Source organism: Phyllobates terribilis, unplaced genomic scaffold (assembly GCF_046119375.1).
Source record: "Phyllobates terribilis strain yellow unplaced genomic scaffold, ASM4611937v1 Scaffold_5__5_contigs__length_657084704, whole genome shotgun sequence".
Classification (NCBI taxonomy): domain Eukaryota; kingdom Metazoa; phylum Chordata; class Amphibia; order Anura; family Dendrobatidae; genus Phyllobates; species Phyllobates terribilis.
Window position 1 is genome coordinate 413,450,950 of NW_027362765.1, and position 20,657 is coordinate 413,471,606.

Sequence of the window (20,657 nt, forward strand, 5' to 3'; positions counted from 1 at the left end):
ATTGTTACCAAAGCAAATGGTATTTGGTCATGTATATTTTAAAATGTTGATGTATTAAAACAGATGGCAGACGGATGGCACATGTACATAAAATATGGACACTCAGATGGGCACGTGTACGTATAATGCGGACATTCAGATGGCACATCTACGTACGACATGGACACTCAGATGGCACGTGTACGTATAATACGGACACTCAGATGGCACATCTACGTACGACATGGACACTCAGATGGCACGTGTACGTATAATACGGACACTCATATAGCACATCTACGTACGACATTGACACTCACATGGCACATGTACGTATAATACGGACACTCAGATGGCACATGTACGTACAATACGGACACTCTGATGGCACATGTACGTACAATACGGACACTCTGATGGCACATGTACATACAATACGGACACTCTGATGGCACATGTATGTAAAATACGGACACTCTGATGGCACATGTACGTACAATACGGACACTCTGATGGCACATGTACGTATAATACGGACACTCAGATGGCACATGTACATACAATACGGACACTCTGATGGCACATGTATGTAAAATACGGACATTCAGATGGCACATGTATGTATAATACGGACACTCAGATAGCACATCCATGTACGACATGGACACTCAGATGGCACATGTACGTATAATACGGACACTCAGATGGCACATGTACCTACAACATGGACACTCAGATGGCACATGTACGTACAATACGGACACTCTGATGGCACATGTACGTAAAATACGGACATTCAGATGGCACATGTACATACAATACGGACACTCTGATGGCACATGTATGTAAAATACGGACACTCAGATGGCACATGTACATAAAATATGGACACTCATATGGCACATGTACAGTACAGACCAAAAGTTTGGACACACCTTCTCATTTAAAGATTTTTCTGTATTTTCATGACTATGAAAATTGTACATTCACACTGAAGGCATCAAAACTATGAATTAACACATGTGGAATTATATACTTAACAAAAAAGTGTGAAACAAATGAAAATATGTCTTATATTCTAGGTTCTTCAAAGTAGCCACCTTTTGCTTTGATGACTGCTTTGCACACTCTTGACATTCTCTTGATGAGCTACAAGAGGTAGTCACCGGAAATGGTCTTCCAACAATCTTGAAGGAGTTCCCAGAGATGCTTAGCACTTGTTGGCCCTTTTGCCTTCACTCTGCGGTCCAGCTCAACCCAAACCATCCCGATTGGGTTCAGATCTGGTGACTGTGGAGGCCAGGTTATCTAGCGTAGCACCCCATCATTCTCCTTCTTGGTCAAATAGCCCTTACACAGCCTGGAGGTGTGTTTGGGGTCATTGTCCTGTTGAAAAATAAATAATGGTCCATCTAAACGCGAACCGGATGGAATAGCGTGCCACTGCAAGATGCTGTGGTAGCTATGCTGGTTCATTATGCCTTCCATTTTGAATAAATCCCCAACAGTGTCACCAGCAAAGCACCCCCACACCATCACACCTCCTCCTCCGTGCTTCACGGTGGGAACCAGGCATGTAGAGTCCATCCGTTCACCTTTTCTGCGTCGCACAAAGACACGGTGGTTGGAACCAAAGATCTCAAATTTGGACTCATCAGACCAAAGCACATATTTCTACTGGTCTAATGTCCATTCCTTGTGTTCTTTAGCCCAAACAAGTCTCTTCTGCTTGTTGTCTGTCTTTAGCAGTGGTTTCCTAGCAGCTATTTTACCATGAAGGCCTGCTGCACAAAGTCTCCTCTTAACAGTTGTTGTAGAGATGTGTCTGCTGCTAGAACTCTGTGTGGCATTGACCTGGTCTCTAATCTGAGCTGCTGTTAACCTGCGATTTCTGAGGCTGGTGACTCGGATAAACTTATCCTCAGAAGCAGAGGTGACTCTTGGTCTTCCTTTCCTGGGGCGGTCCTCATATGAGCCAGTTTCTTTGTAGCACTTGATGGTTTTGCAACTGCACTTGGGGACACTTTCAAAGTTTTCCCAATTTTTCAGACTGACTGACCTTCATTTCTTAAAGTAATGATGGCCACTCGTTTTTCTTTACTTAGCTGCTTTTTTCTTGCCATAATACAAATTCTAACAGTCTATTCAGTAGGACTATCAGCTGTGTATCCACCAGACTTCTGCACAACACAACTGATGGTCCAAACCCCATTTAAAAGGCAAGAAATCCCACTTATTAAACCTGACAGGGCACACCTGTGAAGTGAAAACCATTTCCAGTGACTACCTCTTGAAGCTCATCAAGAGAATGCCAAGAGTGTGCAAAGCAGTCATCAAAGCAAAAGGTGGCTACTTTGAAGAACCTTGAATATAAGACATATTTTCAGTTGTTTCACACTTTTTTATTAAGTATATAATTCCACATGTGTTAATTCATAGTTTTGATGCCTTCAGTGTGAATGTACAATTTTCATAGTCATGAAAATACAGAAAAATCTTTAAATGAGAAGGTGTGTCCAAACTTTTGGTCTGTACTGTATGTAAAATACGGACATTTAGATGGCACATGTATGTAAAATGCTGACACTCAGATGGCACATGGATGACTATATGGATGGAAATCATCTGAGTTTTCTGGATGAAACTTGGACAATTTTTCATACTCTCATCTGACCACAGCCTAAGTCCAACACAGGACACAATCTCAAAAATAGGGTCCTGTTTAGGGAATGAAGAGGTGACATATTTAGCAATTTTCACCTCTCCCATAGAAGTAAATAGAAATTGGTGCCCATATACAGTCACATCCCCATTCCCAGTGGTCCAAGGAGGGCATCCTAGAGGTGACATGTATTAGGCTTTTATGGGATGTCCTAAGGATATGCTACTTTTGTCCAAAATGGTAATATGCCTTTAACATTAAAGACTCAAATTATTATTATTTGATGGCATGGGAAGACCCCATGGCAAAAGATTAAAATTGAGTAACACCTCAACCAATTTCATACTGAAGGACCATGAGACATAGGGGATCCCAGGATACAGAGGCGTAATCATCACGGTCGCAAAGGTCGCAACCTGATTCATGCGGGTGAGGGGCCTATGTGGGTGATGGGCCCACTGACGCCAGCGCAAACTTCAACTGGATGTACGTCCTCGGATGCACATTCAGCTGAAGTGTATGGCAGTGTCGAGACCCCCCAGGTCGTCATGCGCTCCAGTCGCTTGCACCCTGAAGTCAGCTGCTGGCTTCAGAAGAGGACACCATGTGGCAGGGGAGCGGAGGGAACGTGAGTAGAATCATTCTATACATTAAAGATCAGCAGCAGAATGGGGGACTTATATACCAGAATGGGGCTCAGGATAAGGGATATATATACCAGGATAGGGGATATACTGTAGATACCGGGATGGGGAACATACAAACCAGGATGGGGGATATATATACCAGGATGGGGGGCATACATACCAAGATGGGGGATATATATACCAGAATGGGGAACATACAGTACAGACCAAAAGTTTGGACACACCTTCTCATTTAAAGATTTTTCTGTATTTTCATGACTATGAAAATTGTACATTCACACTGAAGGCATCAAAACTATGAATTAACACATGTGGAATTATATACTTAACAAAAAAGTGTGAAGCAACTGAAAATATGTCTTATATTCTAGGTTCTTCAAAGTAGTCACCTTTTGCTTTGATGACTGCTTTGCACACTCTTGGCATTCTCTTGATGAGCTTCAAGAGGTAGTCACCGGAAATGGTCTTCCAACAATCTCGAAGGAGTTCCCAGAGATGCTTAGCACTTGTTGGCCCTTTTGCCTTCACTCTGTGGTCCAGCTCACCCCAAACCATCTCGATTGGGTTCAGGTCTGGTGACTGTGGAGGCCAGGTCATCTGGCATAGCTCCCCATCACTCTCCTCCTTGGTCAAATAGCCCTTACACAGCCTGGAGGTGTGTTTGGGGTCATTGTCCTGATGAAAAATAAATGATGGTCCAACTAAATGCAAACCGGATGGAATAGCATGCCGCTGCAAGATGCTGTGGTAGCCATGCTGGTTCAGTATGCCTTCAATTTTGAATAAATCCCCGACAGTATCACCAGCAAAGCACCCCCACACCATCACACCTCCTCCTGCATGCTTCACGGTGGGAACCAGGCATGTAGAGTCCATCCGTTCACCTTTTCTGCGTCGCACAAAGACACGGTGATTGGAACCAAAGATCTCAAATTTGAACTCATCAGATCAAAGCACAGATTTCCACTGGTCTAATGTCCATTCCTTGTGTTCTTTAGCCCAAACAAGTCTCTTCTGCTTGTTGCCTGTCCTTGGCAGTGGTTTCCTAGCAGCTATTTTACCATGAAGGCCTGCTGCGGAAAGTCTCTTCTTAACAGTTGTTGAAGAGATGTGTCTGCTGCTAGAACTCTGTGTGGCATTGACCTGGTCTCTAATCTGAGCTGCTGTTAACCTGCGATTTATGAGGCTGGTGACTCAGATAAACTTATCCTCAGAAGCAGAGGTGACTCTTGGTCTTCCTTTCCTGGGGCGGTCCTCGTGTGAGCCAGTTTCTTTGTAGCGCTTGATGGTTTTTGCAACTGCACTTGGGGACACTTTCAAAGTTTTCCCAATTTTTCGCACTGACTGACCTTCATTTCTTAAAGTAATGATGGCCACTCGTTTTTCTTTACTTAGCTGCTTTTTTCTTGCCATAATACAAATTCTAACAGTCTATTCAGTAGGACTATCAGCTGTGTATCCACCAGACTTCTGCACAACACAACTGATGATCCCAACCCCATTTATAAGGCAAGAAATCCCACTTATTAAACCTGACAGGGCACACCTGTGAAGTGAAAACCATTTCCGGTGACTACTTCTTGAAGCTCATCAAGAGAATACCAAGAGTGTGAAAAGCAGTCATCAAAGCAAAAGGTGGCTACTTTGAAGAACCTAGAATATAAGACATATTTTCAGTTGTTTCACACTTTTTTGTTAAGTATATAATTCCACATGTGTTAATTCATAGTTTTGATGCCTTCAGTGTGAATGTACAGTTTTCATAGTCATGAAAATATAGAAAAATCTTTAAATGAGAAGGTGTGTCCAAACTTTTGGTCTGTACTGTACATGCCAGGATTGGGGATATATATATCCGGATGGGGAGTATACATACCAGGATAAGGGACATATATACCAGGATGGGGGAAATATATACCAGAATGGGGGACATCTATACAAGGATGGAGCACAGGATAAGGGACATATATACCAGGATGGGGGATATATATATACCAGGATTGCACCTGGGCCCATCAGACTCTAGTTACGCCACTGCCAGTATAGATGTTCAATACCTATTACAATAACGGATGCAGCAACCCTGGCCTGATCCCCTCTCTCTAGGGCCCCCATATTAGCTGCATAGGCTGACTTTATGATATACTTTTGCATATTGGAGCTGTTCAATGAACATATATCCAATAGATAATATATAAATTGCCCAGTAATAATGCATGCACAACATTGTAATACAGTATATACCTTTGGGTAGGGTTGGTAAAGGCAGATATGCATTTTCTCTGTGCAGAATGTCTCAGTTTCATTTGTTCGGCCGTGAAATCCGCACAGTAAATGTTATCAGCACATAACCTGCAATGAAGGGGTAAATGGCCTCAGATCAGCAGAACTGTTCGTATGGAGGGAGCTGGGAGCTTTCATGAAGCCTTAATAAAAATTGATCTTTTTTTTTCTCCCTTTTTTTGCAGCAGTTAGAAAATAGGCTTGTAGCTCAGCTGTTATATTGGGAGAAGTCTATGGGACTAAATGACAGATGGAATCATAAACACGTTTGATCTTGGAATCAAGCTTTGCCAAATATTAAGCACAGGCCTGCAATCCTTTTTTTTTTTTCTTTACAGGGACTGGGGTTATGATATATGACATGTCCAAACTTTAAAATAAGGAAATTACCAGAGAAAATGATTGCAATAAATTTTCTAAGTATAAACGTTGATTATTTTTCGATTTTCATTCAGAACATATTTTGGAGCAAATGGCATTTGGCACTGTGCTATAGGCGGGGGAGGGGGGAAGGGAAGTGGAGGGTTTTTTTTTTTTCTTTTTGAAAGATCCGAGCCCTAGAGGTGTACAATTTATGTAATCTGTGGTTGGAAAATGAATTGGGTAATTTATTGGAAAACAGAAAGTCCTAAAGATTGGATCAGCATTGCCTACGCAGACTCCCACTATCCATCAAGTTCCAATTAACAGGCCAGCCAGAGAGGCCGTTAATGGCTTTCCAATCTAGTTGCCTGATAAACCCATCAATTCCTCTGGGAGAAATTAAGAAAATCGACCGGCCTTTGGCGTTGTAGTGTCATTCCTTTCTGCAACTATATGTCAAATTAAAAACACAATTAAAATTTAAACTGTTTCAATCAGGGGCTGCCCTCCAACCTATGTTTCACTTAATAGAAGTTTGATGAAAATCTGATGCCTGTTCTCTATCAACAAGAAGCGCTGAAGAAGCCAACGGGGAGGCTCCCGCACCACAAGACCAGCCCTGGACAGAGAGAGACAGGGTACAGGCTGCTGAGATACCATGGCCTGACCTCTCTGGAGGCACCAGATGGCAGAGAAGGAGCACCGCACCGGGCGATGAAGGGGTTAAACCCCGCACTGTCACATTGATTTAAATGAATGGGGCACTCTGTCCATTAATGATGACATGGGACACTGATCCACAATTAACCAGAAGCCAAGGACAATTGCAGGGAATTATAGCCCGGGGGCGCTATAATGCACCAATTGATTATCACCTTTGCCTGCTTAGCATGCATTGATTCCTTATAAATGTAGAAATGTATCCTGCATTATTCCTGCACATGCAAAGTATCCTCTGTGCTAGACCTACATATGTGATGAGTGCTGGGAGTCATAATACCACAACCACATTGAATGGTCATATAAACACGTTCAGTATTTGGTCAGTATTTTACATCAGTATTTGTTTTACCATATTTAGTATTTGTAAGCCAAAATCAGGAGTGAAACAATCAGAGGAAAAGTATAATAGAAACACGTCACCACTTCTGGATTTCCCACCCCCTCCTGATTTAGACAAATACTGATGTGAAATACTGAGCAAATACTGAACGTGTGAACGTGTCCTTAAGCTATGTTCACACATGTTGGGGTTTTTTTTACATCACAAATCTGCAGCAAAACTGATCTCTGTCAGGAATTCAGCTGCGTCAAAAATGCAGGTTTTGCTGTGTTTTTGATGCGTTTTTTGTGCATTTTTTCAGCATTTTTTTCACTGTCCTTCTGTCTCTATTTATGCATGTACATAAAGTTCTGTGAAAAAAAGAAGAACCCCATTCTATTTTGCCATCAAAAACCCTGATAAAACACTGATGCTAATTTTGCTGCATTTTTTATGCGTTTTTTTCACCGCTGAAAGAAGTGACATGCTCTATTTTCCAAAAACCCAACCAAGGTACAAAATAAGCAACAATCAAAAAAAAAACATGATGTTTGAACAGAGAATTCTGGTTTCTCATAGACTTTGCTGGTACTGTAAAACGCAGCCGAAAATATGCATAAAAATCTGCAGCAAAAAAAACAGAAAAAAAACAACATGTGTGAACATAGCCTTAAGGGTGCTACTTTTTTATTTTTTGCCATTGACCCCCCCTAAAAAATGCCACCAACATGCCACAAACTAGCATTGTATAAAGTGAATTTTATGTTGTAGTTCAGCTTTGGTAAAGCATTTTTGGTAAATCCAAAACATCATTGAAGGTAAGTTCACACGGTGCGGATTTTCAGCGCAGATTTACATGTGGAAAATCATTAGTGTAGTATAGTACCAGCTAAGTAAATGAGATTTTAACAAAGTTCATCTGCACATTGCTGAAAATTTCTGAACAGAACTTGCCCTATGGTTTGGACTTCAATGCTGGGTTCACACATTGCGGATTTGTAGCGTATTTTCAGCGTAGATTTTCCACGCACAAAAGACACAGCATTTTCCAGTACTAGCAAAAAGGATGAGTTTTAACTTAATCTCATCCAGATGCTGATTTATTATATTTTTGTGCAGAATCTGTGAGAAAATTGGCTTTTAGGCTACGTTCCCAAGATGAGTTTTTGTTTTTTTACGCTGCGTACTTTCAAAAAAAGTAACCTATTTTAATTGAATGGTGCAAAAAATCTGCAACATTAAAAACTCACCAAAAGCTCATAGTGGGAGCGTAGTTTTTTTAACTTTGCAACATGTCAATTTTCCTTTGTGGAAATGCACCTTTTTGGTGTGAATTTTACCCATTCATTTAAATGGGGGTCCTATATCCTCTGATTAAATCGCTGGTATGGCATTATTGTATTGCGTTTTTGGTGCGTCTTGACGACAAAAAAAAACACATGAGTGTAAAAAACATGCATGGACCAAATACAAAACATGTGAACGCCACCTAAAATCTGCAGCATGTCAATTTTTTTATTTTTTTGTGGAATTCAAAGCAGATATCACACTCTGCAATGGGAACGGATAAATCAGCTTCAAATATGCAACATGTGAACTTACTCAAACAAATGAGTAAATGTGGCATTTTGCTTAAAAATACTGTAATATAATGCACAATACCGGAGAATATTGAACATTGTATGGTAGCCTATATAGCTTCAAAGTTTAACTTTTAGGCCCTGTTCACACGTTCAGTATTTGGTCAGTATTTTACATCAGTATTTGTAAGCCAAAACCAGGAGTGAAACAATCAGAGGAAAAGTATAATAGAAACACGTCACCACTTCTGTATTTTTCAACCACTCCTTTGGCTTACAAATACGGAGGTAAAAAACTGGCCAAATACTGAACATGTGAACATGGCCTTACTCTATAAGTACTAAAACCAGTGCTTGCAACAAAACCCATTCTGATATGCCAGTGGAGCAAGTTTAATGCTATATTAAGATGTTGAATTGAAAAAAAAAATCCATGTATACCACCATATTTAATATAGTGGCATGCATGGATCCATTGATGCGAATTTGAGATGTTATGTTAGTGAGGCCAATGCAAAATTCATCACAATATCAGATTTTAATAATCAAATTGTTCTCTTTCAGCTGCAACATGAGAATGCCACAACATTGGCACCAAATACTGCTATAATATAGCAGTATGGCACAATTACTATAGAGCATCATACCAGGGCTAGAGCTGGACAGATTTTAAGATTATTCATGATTGGTTTTGCAATATAGTAGTAAAAATAATAATATTATTAATATTAGTAATAATACTAATACAGAAATTATGTAAAAATATATATATATATTTATTATTATTATGTTTTGTATTGTGCTCCATGTGATGCCTCTCATGTTTACATTAATAATAATAAATAATAATACATTAATTATTTAAAAATAATAATATTTATTTGTTATTATTTTTATTATGTTTTGTATTGTGCTATATGTGATGCCTCTCATGTTTACATCACTATTTTTATACCTATATCTCCTTCTTAATAAAAATAATATTAATGTTATACATGCTCCAATGACTGGTGCAGCACCTGACTCCCCTCTCCTGTTGCACTACAACCCCCAGCAATCTCTCCCTCCAGATAACACTGGCACTTGTAGTTCTGCATGAGCAGCTGAGCTCTTATTCCCCTGAGCCTGCTTCAGAAGTAGACTAATGAAGTGGCATTTCATCTTTATTTCCCACAGAACAATGCAGGTGTATTACACCCACCTCCTCCTTCTCCTTCTTTTCCCCCCTACCCTCTTGAAATGATTTAAGAAACCTAATCTAATATGTGCAGAAGACAGAAGTGTATTTAGCTTGGAATGGAAACGTTTGGTGGCTGCTGAGGAAGGTCATCACCATGGGATGAGTTAGTGAGGGGCTCTCAGGGATATGGGGGAATGGGGGGGTATGTGGCACCATTTAACTAAGTGCTAATCAGGAAGCTATTGCAGAGCAATGTGCTGCATGCCCCCCACCTCCATGTGTTCTGCCTCCCCTGCAGTGATATTTCCCTAAACTTGTTAATCTAATAACACTCATGAAAGGCTCATTTGGCAGTTTGAGAACAAACCAAGGTCACTAAGTGACAGCAAAGCACAGGAACAATAGATTCATTTGAAACAATATTTTACAGACATTTTACGATCAATATGGACTGGAGCATTATGCTGCAGCAATCTGTTAATGTTTCTTAATGGGCTTCTCATTCTGTTTGCACACTACCATACGAGTCGATAGCAAAAAGTGGTTATTTGCAAAGGCACTTGTGCATAAGACTTGTATAGCTATACACTGTTATATGCATGCACTGTATACACTAGATACATATAGGGGCAGGGCTTTAATGCTGGATCTCTGAACCAGGCTCATCAATGATAATGAGGACTGCTATTAGCAAAGACCATTCAGGGACACATTCTCTATTGCATGATTATACTCATCATTAGCTGTGATAAGGAGAATGGCCAATATGGTTAGATGAACTATTGGGAATCAATGGGCAATGTCTACTTATGGAATATCCACTCCTGAAGGGCAATCCACTAAATCCACTGTCCAGGGGCATTCATGTGTGTGCAGTATATTGTATGCAAGAAGTGTGCTGTGTTTTCTGACTGTAAAATGTGTATAATACTGTATATATGTGATGTGTTGTGTCTGTGTATGCTTTGTGTTGATGTGCGTTTATATGTATATATATATATTCGTGTATCTTTATTTGTTTTTATGTGTGTCTGTGTGTGTACATTTATATATATATGTGTATATATGTGTGTATATATTTGTGTCTGTGCGTTTGTGTGTGCATGTATGTATACATATATATTGTGTGTATATGTATGTGTATATGTATGTGTGTGTTTGTGTGTGAGCAACTGTGTGTGTTTGTGTATATATATGTGTGTGTGTTTGTGTATATACATTTGTGTGTGTATATATGTGTGTGTATATGCTTATATGTGGATATATATATATGTGTGTGTGTGTGTATATGTGTATATATATGTGTGGGGGGTATTTATATTTGTGTGTATATATGTGTATTTATACTTGTGTGGTTATATGTGTCTTCATGTATGTATATATATATATATTTATATGTGAGTGTATATGTATGTATATTTGCTTCTCTATATTTATGTTTCTTAGTATTTCACTGTGTATGTATTTGTGTCTTTATATCTGTCTTTCTGTGCATGTGTGTATGTATATTCGTGTCCCTATGTTTCTGTGTTTATATTTGCATTGTGTATATATATATATGTGTGTATGTATATTCTCATGTCCATCATGTGTATGTGTGTGACTGTGTCATCAGAATCCAGCATCATTTGTGCATGTTCTGCTTGGTAGAGAATAACACACAGAAAAAGACAGAAAGATAAAGGGAGAAAGAAAGTTACAGACGGAAAAAGAGAAGACTTAATAAGGCAGTGACAGAAAAGAGAGGATGAAAGAATGAAAGGCAAAGAGACAGAGGAGGAGAAAGTGAAAAATAGAAAGAAGAGAATTAGAGTGAGTGAGAAATAAAGATGAGAAATTGAATGAAAAACACAGATAGAGAAATAATAAGAGATAATAGTGGAAGGCAAAGATAGAGGAAGATAGAGAGAGAATGAGAGTTTCTGTACGAAGCAGGATGAAGAAACCTATGACATCTGCTGACATCTATTATGTGTCTTGCTCTTGTACATATCATATACTGTATATTACACCGAACTGTCTCTATTAAATGTCATTTTTAACTCTTTTTTCGCCATACAAGGAACATATGCCATTCCCTTGCTAATACACATCATATACTGTACATTTATTGTGGGTTGCTTTGATAATTACTACATGCTTAGGATTTAGCCCCTTATTCTCTGCAGAGTGTTCCATGAACAGGTATACTATACTCCCCACCCTAGTTAATATGCATTTTGTGTGTACTATAAATGTACCATAAATTGCACCCTATGTTGCATGCATGCAGCGCATATGGGCTAAGTCAAACTTTTTAACCCTTTAATCTCAACATCAATGGAGCCTATTGGCTTCTCTGGCTAATATGCATTATGAGGATGGGTTTCCCATTGCAATTATTTAGCGTTTACTGGGGAAAAAAAAAAAAAAACGACTGTGCAATATGTCATGAATCTTCTCATAGATTATTATTGTTCTTCCTTCTCCTCCCTGCAGATCTGGGATGTTCTCCTCACTTGTAAGCTGGCGAATCATTTTGCTGTCAGTGATAATTAGTTGGAGTATTGGGCACAGAAGGGGTTGTCTGAACTGTCAACCCCCCCCCACCCCCCCCCCCCCCCCCCCCCACACTTAACCAAGTTATATTCTACATCCCCCTTTCTTTCCCATTGCTGGGTAAAGCCACTGACCTGCACTGGGTAATGTTCTTGGGTGCCCAGGAAGCTGCAGCCAGGTGTGCTGGGTGTAGTGTCAGCATCTGGTCCTCTGCTGTAAAATGTCAGCGAACGTGGAGCCTGGAAATTTATATATTTCTCTGCTGTTTGCTATACAAAGAGCTGGAGTATTTACTATCAAATAAAAGAAATACATGTGTGTTGTTACTACAAACAGCAAAGCGAGATCTGCTCAGTCTGATACCAAACACTGGACATGGCCAATTCTGCATTTTTTTAATTGCAAACAAACGATCAGATTTAGAACTCAAACTCCAAAGAATCAACTTAAGTGTCCGGGGACTTACCCACAGATTGCCAAGGAAAATGCACCGCTTGACTGGATTGCCCACATCAAAAGCAAGAGGCAATGGCTAGAGCAGCTCCAGGAGATGCGCCAGGGCAAGGCGCATCACACCCTGCCAACTCTGGAGAGGGCACAGCAGCTTTAAATGCTAAGATTACAAATCATTCTCACTTTTTTATGATATCTATCACCTTAATACCTCTCAGTATAAAAAAAAAAAAACTTTATAGGTGCCATGCTACTATGGCACCATTTGGCACAGTGAATTGCTGTTGCTGGGTAATGTGGCAGATCAGGAGGACTTAATAGCATTACTCATGGCATTTCCTTCTCACTGCTCCAAAAGGGCAACACCTGAATACGTCTGAAGATAAAGCTTCATTTGGCACAGAACATTATAATACAACAGGAACACTTAACCAAGTTAGCATTACCAATTATACTTCATCCACTCTTCTGTGCTAGGGCATCATTGTTAATATAAAGCTTGATATATCATGCCATCTGACATTTTTACATTGCTATATCTGGGCATTATGGCACAACAGAAGAACTTATAAAAAAAAAAAAACTTCCACCTTGCCCAAGTCTGAAAACAGTGTTTCACATGAAGCATTTCGTTGTTAGGTATTATGGCAAAGCAATGCTTACGAAAAATCTTTACATCTTCCTTGGTATTTCTTCTGCTATGGGCTGATAATAATATAAAACTAAAGTATCAGTTTCAATATAAAGCTTTTCATGTGATGTCACCATGGCATAAAGTGATGTAATGCATTACAAAATGGATGGGTACTGTGGCTCAATAAAGAACTCGAATAAAATAAGGTGTGCCATGATAGTTCTTACACTTACATGGTACTAAAGCTAAAGTACCACCTCTATATGTGATGCCACACTGGCACTATTTTCTGGCACAGCACATTACAATTTCCGGTGCTATGGCACAAAGAAAGCTTCACCCGTACTATATCATTCAGGTGACATTATAAAAGTAGAGCATCTAGAAAGACAACAAATACTGCCTGTGCCATTCACTCACACTGCGCCCTGTGCCATTCTCTGTGCCAATTGCGCACTTTAATCTTTAATAATCCAATGAGACCCCTCCCTTTCATGCAGAACATTGTGGTGATGAGTTCTGAGGATAACATGCTGCACTTGTTCCAGCTTTCCTCTATGTTCTCCATTTAATTACATTTCTCCCGAAGAGGAAGATGATGTAGAAGAAAGAGGGGCAGCTATTTTTTTACCCATCGTGAATATGCCCACTCCACTCTGCAGTGTTGTCTTGGAGAGAACAATGATCTGTGATGTGAGGACTCCTCTTTGTTTCATTAATAGTTTAATTTGCTGTATTTAGGGGATGTAGATGTGGCACACAGGTGGGAGAATCCGGGCTCCTCATCTGCACATACAGTCCCTTTCTACATGCGCTCGTCCGAATGCCCCTCAATTACTAGTTGCCTCTCCAGCAGCTTCACCAGCGCAGGAAATGTCTGATTTAATCACCACACTCCAACAACTAATCGCAGGGTCACTGTTATATATATATATATATATATATATATATATATATATATATATATATATATATATAATGTATATATATATCCATATAAATAAATAAATAAATATATATATATATATATTTGCAGCAACACACGATATGGAGCAGGAACATGTACAATATATGTGACAATATTTCAACCAAAACATTTCCAAGTAATTCTAAATATCTATTCATATGATTGTCACTAGTGTATATATTCTATATCTTGCATCTAATATTAGAACTATCACTATCTCTGCCTCTATCAAGCATAGCTATGTTTTTTTCTTTGTGTCTTGTTTTTGTGTTTTCTTATCTTTCTTTCCTTATCTCTTTCTATCTTTTCGTCCTTTCTTCCTTCTATCTATCTATCTCTCATCTAATATCTTATCTAATATCAAAATACCATATGATATAGTATTTTGGTAATCTGCATTAACAATCTGCATTGATATAAAAGAAGGAAAATTGTGGAATCGCACTTTCAGTTTTTGTGAAAGTTTTCGATGCACTTTTTCAAGTCATAGCCAAAAGTGGATCCAAAAGGGCAAAAATGTATAAAGGGAAAGCCTGACACTTTTATATCCACTCCTGTGAATGGCTCAAAGGCTGCATCAAAACTGCATAGGTGGCTCCAGCCAAATAAATGTAAGAGATTCTTATGTGTGGTACCTGGGGCTCATCCATCCTCTGCCTGTGTAGACATGTTTAACAACTTCAGGTACAAAACTGGTACCTGGACGCTGAGCTCCACAATCTGCATTCGGTCTTGTATCATCCAGAGAGAATTCAGGATTCCTTTGCTCCATGTTCTGTAATCAGGGCAGAAGGTGTGCGGAGCAGAACCGAACCTGTTCTTGCAGGGCTTTGCTGCTACTGCTGACAATTGATACAATAACATTCATCGGCTTATTTTGGGTTACAACCTCCTTCCAATTCTTCTAGCAAAGACTGGAAAAGTCAAGGAGCGTTTTGCAGCCACTAAACCCTAAATAAAGAAGTTATTTTCTTGTGATTTGGTAACGTGAATAATCTCAGTGAAATCTGGCGCTTGTTTGGGATTGAAACACGTTAATGAGCTCCCTTTGACTTGTCTAAGAGTTAGTATTGCAAACAGTGGACGCATCCCTATGTTGTCACATACACAAGGGCAACATATTTTGGCTTCAAATACCAGGTTTTTTTTTTCCAGCTGGGTCAGATGCCAGGGGTTCTGCAAATAAACGCTACATTTCAAAGTCTTCAGTCTGCTTTGAAATCATTCAACGAAAACACACACGAATTATACTAAGGGTTTTAGTATTTCTCTCCTGATATCATCTTTATCATCAGCACAACAGGAGTGGATCTAACAGATTGAAGCCCTGACTGTAAAGCACAGGTTCAAATCTAACAGACAAGTGCATGCACACGTTCACACTTGTGCTAGGGATACATAACGCACATGACATTTCTTCTTAATTAGAATTTTTAATTGGAGTTTGAAAATATTTTGAAAAAATTGTATTGTGAAGGAAGAATCTATCCCAAATATACCACCAACCACTGATGTAATATAGGCATGGAAGAAACACATCATCGTCCAAGAAAAGCACCTTACATGCAGAGAGGTAGGAACAGATGGCGGTAGAATTAGTTCCACTTTGCTACATTCAGTTCAAAATGGTTTTCTTTTTTTATTTCCTCCAAGCATTTACTATGGATCTTCACCCCATCCAGTGCACTGAGGAGTAGGATACAGTACTGGAGAGATAGTTCATGGGGAAAATATATAGGTGCATAAAGTTGATGGCAGCTAAAAATCTCTTTTTGTCAGAAAATAATGATTGATGATAATGGTGATGATGATGATGATGATGGGGATAGTGGTGAAGATCGTCATAAAAAATGTAGAAATAATAAAAAGATTATCATTTAAATGAATAATAACAACAACAATATTAATAAACTAGTAATCATAGTCATCATCATCATCATCATCAAATGGAAAAAAAACTAGCAAATATTGCTACACTGCACATTTGAATAAAGAAATTACATTCTTGCTGCTGCTGCTACTTCTACCATTATTATTATTATCATTATTGTTGTCAATACTACTACTAGTTATAATAATAAATATATTGATCATCTTTATTATTTAATGTTGGTTAAGATAATAATAATAATAATAATAGTGCAGATTAATAGGATTCTAAAATATTAGTGATACTGATTAAACTAATAAATAATGGCATTATTTCTGATAAATAATATAATTTATTATTATTATAGGCTTAAAATAAAGTATCATACTACTAGTAATAATAATGAAAGCAACGATAATATCAAATGCCACTAGTACACCCACCAAGAAACATAATAATTATTGATGTAAAGTGCCATCTAGCTACCACTACCACTACCACTACTACTACTACTACTACTACTACTACTACTACTAATAATAATAATGATAATAATAAAAATAATACATGTTGCTAACAATAATTATAAATGCTATTTAATATATGATTATAAACAAGTAATGGTTTAGCTCTAGTAAATGTAAAATATTTCTAATACTAATTACTATTATTATTATTATAATATAATTATAATGAAGTGTTAAAGTACTACTATTAATAATAAGAAGAATATGGCAGAACTGCTTCTATTTAAATGGATGATTATCGTTTGTGACCTGAATTATACACACATCTTTACTTAAATGTCACTCACATATATTGATTTAAAATACCAATAAATTGTATACAATAGGAAGTTATTCTTATTATTTGCACATTCATAGATACATATATCCCCCTTTAGATATGGTACATAGATGTAAAGTGCTAACACCTAGACTCTATGAACAGAGGAAAAAACACACAGACAAAATAAGGAAATTGTATTTTATTTCATTGTCACAACAAACATTCATTTTTTTACAAATATATTTTATAAAAAAAAAAAAATTCTGTAACTTGTCCCAGATGCAGGTGAGGATGGAGCTGCCTGTGCGCTCAGCTTGAGTATTTCCCCTCTTATAGCAACAAGTAATGAAGAAGAGCAAGGCACAAGCAGCCCCAAGCCCACACTGAAGTTGTATGGATACTGTACATTTATAAAATAACTTAAATTACATCATTGATTGTCCCTTAATACAAAGCCCATCTCCTATTCTCATTGTACACAGCACCTTTCATTCTCCTGCTCCTTTAAATATGCAAATAAGTATTGCATTTTATTCCATAATTATTTTTGTATTTAATAGTTATTTATTTGTGTAATGTCCATTTTTTTTTTCTTTTGTAATGTGACCATCACGATAAAAGGGGTTGTGACCTGTCCCACTTCTCCTATTGCACAATCCAAAAATATATTAAAACATAAAAAAAAAGAAAAACAATAATAATATTTATATTGTTAAATTTTGTTTCAAGTCGTCCTTATGTCTATAAGAGAGAATGTTCTAGATGAAAAGAAGAGGACAGGGGGCTCTGAAAACAGAATTAAGATTTTTTTTTTATATATATATAATAAATAACAATTCAGTGGTTTATATAAAAAAACAGCAATAATAATAATAATAATAATAATAATAATATTTAAACAAAAATGAACAAAACTATTTTGTATACAGTGAATTCTCCCAGAACACAATAACATAATATAGTGCTCGCTGTTATAACTTAGTGCCAGGAGGTTCAGTATTTGGCACTTTTAGAAAAAGAAATGGATGAAATAATATTATTTGCCCTTTTTTAAAAACATAAAAAATCATAATTTTGAGAGGTTTGTTCACTTAAAAATGTTGAAACCTGTATTTTATAAAGTCCTTGTTTTCTGAGTTCCCACAAATTGTCGCAGAACTCAAGACACTTTCAATACTTACAAATGTTTTTTATTTTTTTCAGAGAAGTCCTGCAGCTTTAAATGACAGTGGATTGTCCTGTCCACCAGAGGTTCTTATAAAATATATGTCCATCCCTACCACAAATAAAAATTCAGGTGCAAAGGAAATGCCCTCAGACTGGCCTCAATAAAGGGACTGATGTGACCACAGGATGGGAGTAGTAGACTGGATGGGGGAAAGTCAGGAGGGGCTGGCTGACTGGCACGTTGGCCGCAGAGCTTGCACTCTCTGCGCTGGATGAGTTCTCATGGTACAATATGGGCACTCGCACGATTCTCTGAGCAGCTGCATGGCTGAGGTTGGCAGCCTCAAGTTCTGCTGCCAGTTGCCTTTTCCACTTATTTCTACGGTTCTGGAACCAAATCTTGACCTGGGTCTCTGTCAAATGGAGAGAAGCTGCCAGTCCTGCCCTCTCTGAGCTGCTCAGATATCTTTTCATATCAAATGTGGACTCTAGCTGGAAGACCTGGCTCCTGGAGAACACTGTCCTGGTCTTCTTCTTCCTGCAGGGCTTCTTGTCTGGACTGTCCTCCCTTTTCTTCCAGTCCTCACCACTTTCATCTTTTTTGCCCCCATCTTCAGGTTCACTTTCCTCCAGGATGATCTCTTCTGGACTCTTGGAATCATTCTCCTTGTGATCAAGATTTTGCTTGAGGCTATGGATGGGTTCTGGAGACTCTCTTTCCCCACCAGAGACAGGTGAAGATGGACCAAGCAGAAGGCTTTTCTCAGGAACTATACAGACAAACAAGTAAGAGAAGTCATTAGTCATTGTCCCAATAACATTATCTATTATGTCATCATTATGACCAATTTATCTGCAGCCATGTCTTCTGAGAAACATGATGCAATTACCAAGCCCAGATCAAGGTCAGCAGCATATGTATATAGTCCATAGAGGTCAGAGACAATATTAGGATCCCTATGAACCCAATATATATGTTCCCTCTTTGATACACTGACTGCTCCTTTTTTTAATAATTGCCCTATGTCTAACATGCAGATCCAGAAAAGAGGAAGGTAATGTGAGAAGATGATGAGTCCAATGCACTTACAAAAAAGCTCAATTTCCTCTTCTTCCTATTTATCTCATTATTCTTCTTTTCATCCATCAAATTCTTCTTCATTGCCCGAAAAAAAACCATCAGAGAAGATTTGAAACTCAGCAGCACTTAGCTCCCTATTAATACACCTGTCCAGTAGAACATTGCCAGGAACCTATTCAATCCAGTCTAAGCTAATTGAAGTGTCTCCTCATTTTAATAAAAAGTATTATTAGAAATTCATTCTTACCTGTCTATTGTATTGTTCTAGGCTAAATTAAACGCACCAAGAAACATTTTTAGATAATTTGATATACTATTAGATGCGTCTTTTGGATATATTTTTTGGAGAACTCCTTTCTTTCTAGTTCAAAGCAATGGTGGGCTCAGTCTACACTGAAGATATGGTAGGGCTTGTAGTTGTGAATCACTTTACACACCTTATCACTTTAACCTATTCAGCTAGAAACCTGATGGGACATTGTATTCATTTACCTTCAGTCCTGGGTATATGACCTCCATGCGTCAAGGTGTAGGAGTACCACCAAGCAGGGGACCTCTCCAAATAATGTGCAGGTAAAGCGAACCTCTGAGTTGGGATCTCCAGCCTGGGGAAGGAGAGATCTGTCAGGGGGGATAAGGCAAAGGCTGCTCCATCCAAGGTCCCTTTGATGGGGGTGAAGAGGGCTTTTGGTGGACGAGCAGCTTTAGGTGGCTCACAAGTCAGGAGGCTCTTGATGGAGAAGGGGGACTCCTTGGCAGGGGTGGTATTGCTTTCTTGTCCCGTTTCAGGCATGGCTATGATCAGATGTAACCATGAACCAAAAAATAAAAAAAATGAAGTTTTTTTTTCTTTCCAATGGACCCCCAAATCCAGGAGAATTTAGAAGCTGGTGGTAAGCTAGCAAGGGAACTACAACTCCCAAGCACACATTTGAAAGGAAGGCCAGCAAGGCAAACTAAACAGCCATCCAGGGAGTAGCAGTCAGCACCTGCAAACTAGGAAGGCTGATAGCAACTGGGAAAAAGCAAGAGAAGGAAGAGTCAAAGAGGAGGAGGAGGGATGGAGGGAAGAGGACCAGGAGGTGGAGGAATTGGGGGAGGAGGAGGAGGGTTCTGAACAGCAGCAGCACAGCCCAACTCCTCACACTCAGTGCTCTGCCTCTAGGCTGCAAGGACTCTCCTCTTATTGGCTTTATATAGTCCAATTAGGCAGCAAATGGGGACAGGGCTATTAGCACAAAGGATATGGCTTTAGTAAAACACCGCTACAAGTGCAGCAGGCAAATGACATAGAGCTGACTGCTGGCACAGGCAGCTCAGGGTTGGCAGAAGTTGGTACTTTTGCTTTAGATACAAAATAAGAGTATTGTGTTCTGCCATTTCATTGCAGTTGGCATAAACATCTCCATCATCACCTGAGCT

At 38.7% G+C, this 20,657-nt stretch overlaps 2 protein-coding genes across 5 annotated transcripts in view; both read right to left on the minus strand.

Annotated features, from left to right (window-relative positions):
* HMX2 (H6 family homeobox 2) overlaps positions 1-12,519 on the minus strand; it is a 69,715-nt gene extending 57,196 nt beyond the window's left edge. The window contains exons 1-2 of one of the 4 annotated variants that reach the window (XM_073681352.1): positions 12,409-12,499; positions 5,533-5,640 (exon numbers count right to left, since the gene is read on the minus strand). Coding sequence is in view for 1 of the 4 variants with exons in the window: in XM_073681351.1 (XP_073537452.1) it covers positions 12,409-12,476 (68 nt within the window). In the remaining 3 variants the exon portion in view is untranslated. Of the gene's footprint in view, positions 1-5,532; positions 5,641-12,408 lie in introns of all 4 variants that reach the window. The other 3 variants (XM_073681351.1, XM_073681353.1, XM_073681354.1) reach the window with 3 other exon arrangements.
* A 4,718-nt stretch (positions 12,520-17,237) lies between these two features.
* On the minus strand, positions 17,238-20,399 carry HMX3 (H6 family homeobox 3). Its single transcript, XM_073681355.1, has 2 exons — positions 19,728-20,399; positions 17,238-18,924 (listed from the first exon to the last, which is right to left on the minus strand). Exons 1-2 carry the CDS (start codon positions 20,026-20,028, stop codon positions 18,302-18,304), a joined length of 924 nt encoding a protein of 307 aa, XP_073537456.1. The 5' UTR covers positions 20,029-20,399; the 3' UTR covers positions 17,238-18,301.
* Positions 20,400-20,657: the final 258 nt, after the last annotated feature.

Coding starts and splice junctions, on each gene's coding strand:
- HMX3 (XM_073681355.1), bottom strand. CDS start 20,028: ATGCCTGAAACGGGACAAGAAAGCAATACCACCCCTGCCAAGGAGTCC. Junction 18,925..19,727: donor TCATATACCCAGGACTGAAG/GTAAATGAATAC, acceptor TTGTCTGTATAG/TTCCTGAGAAAAGCCTTCTG.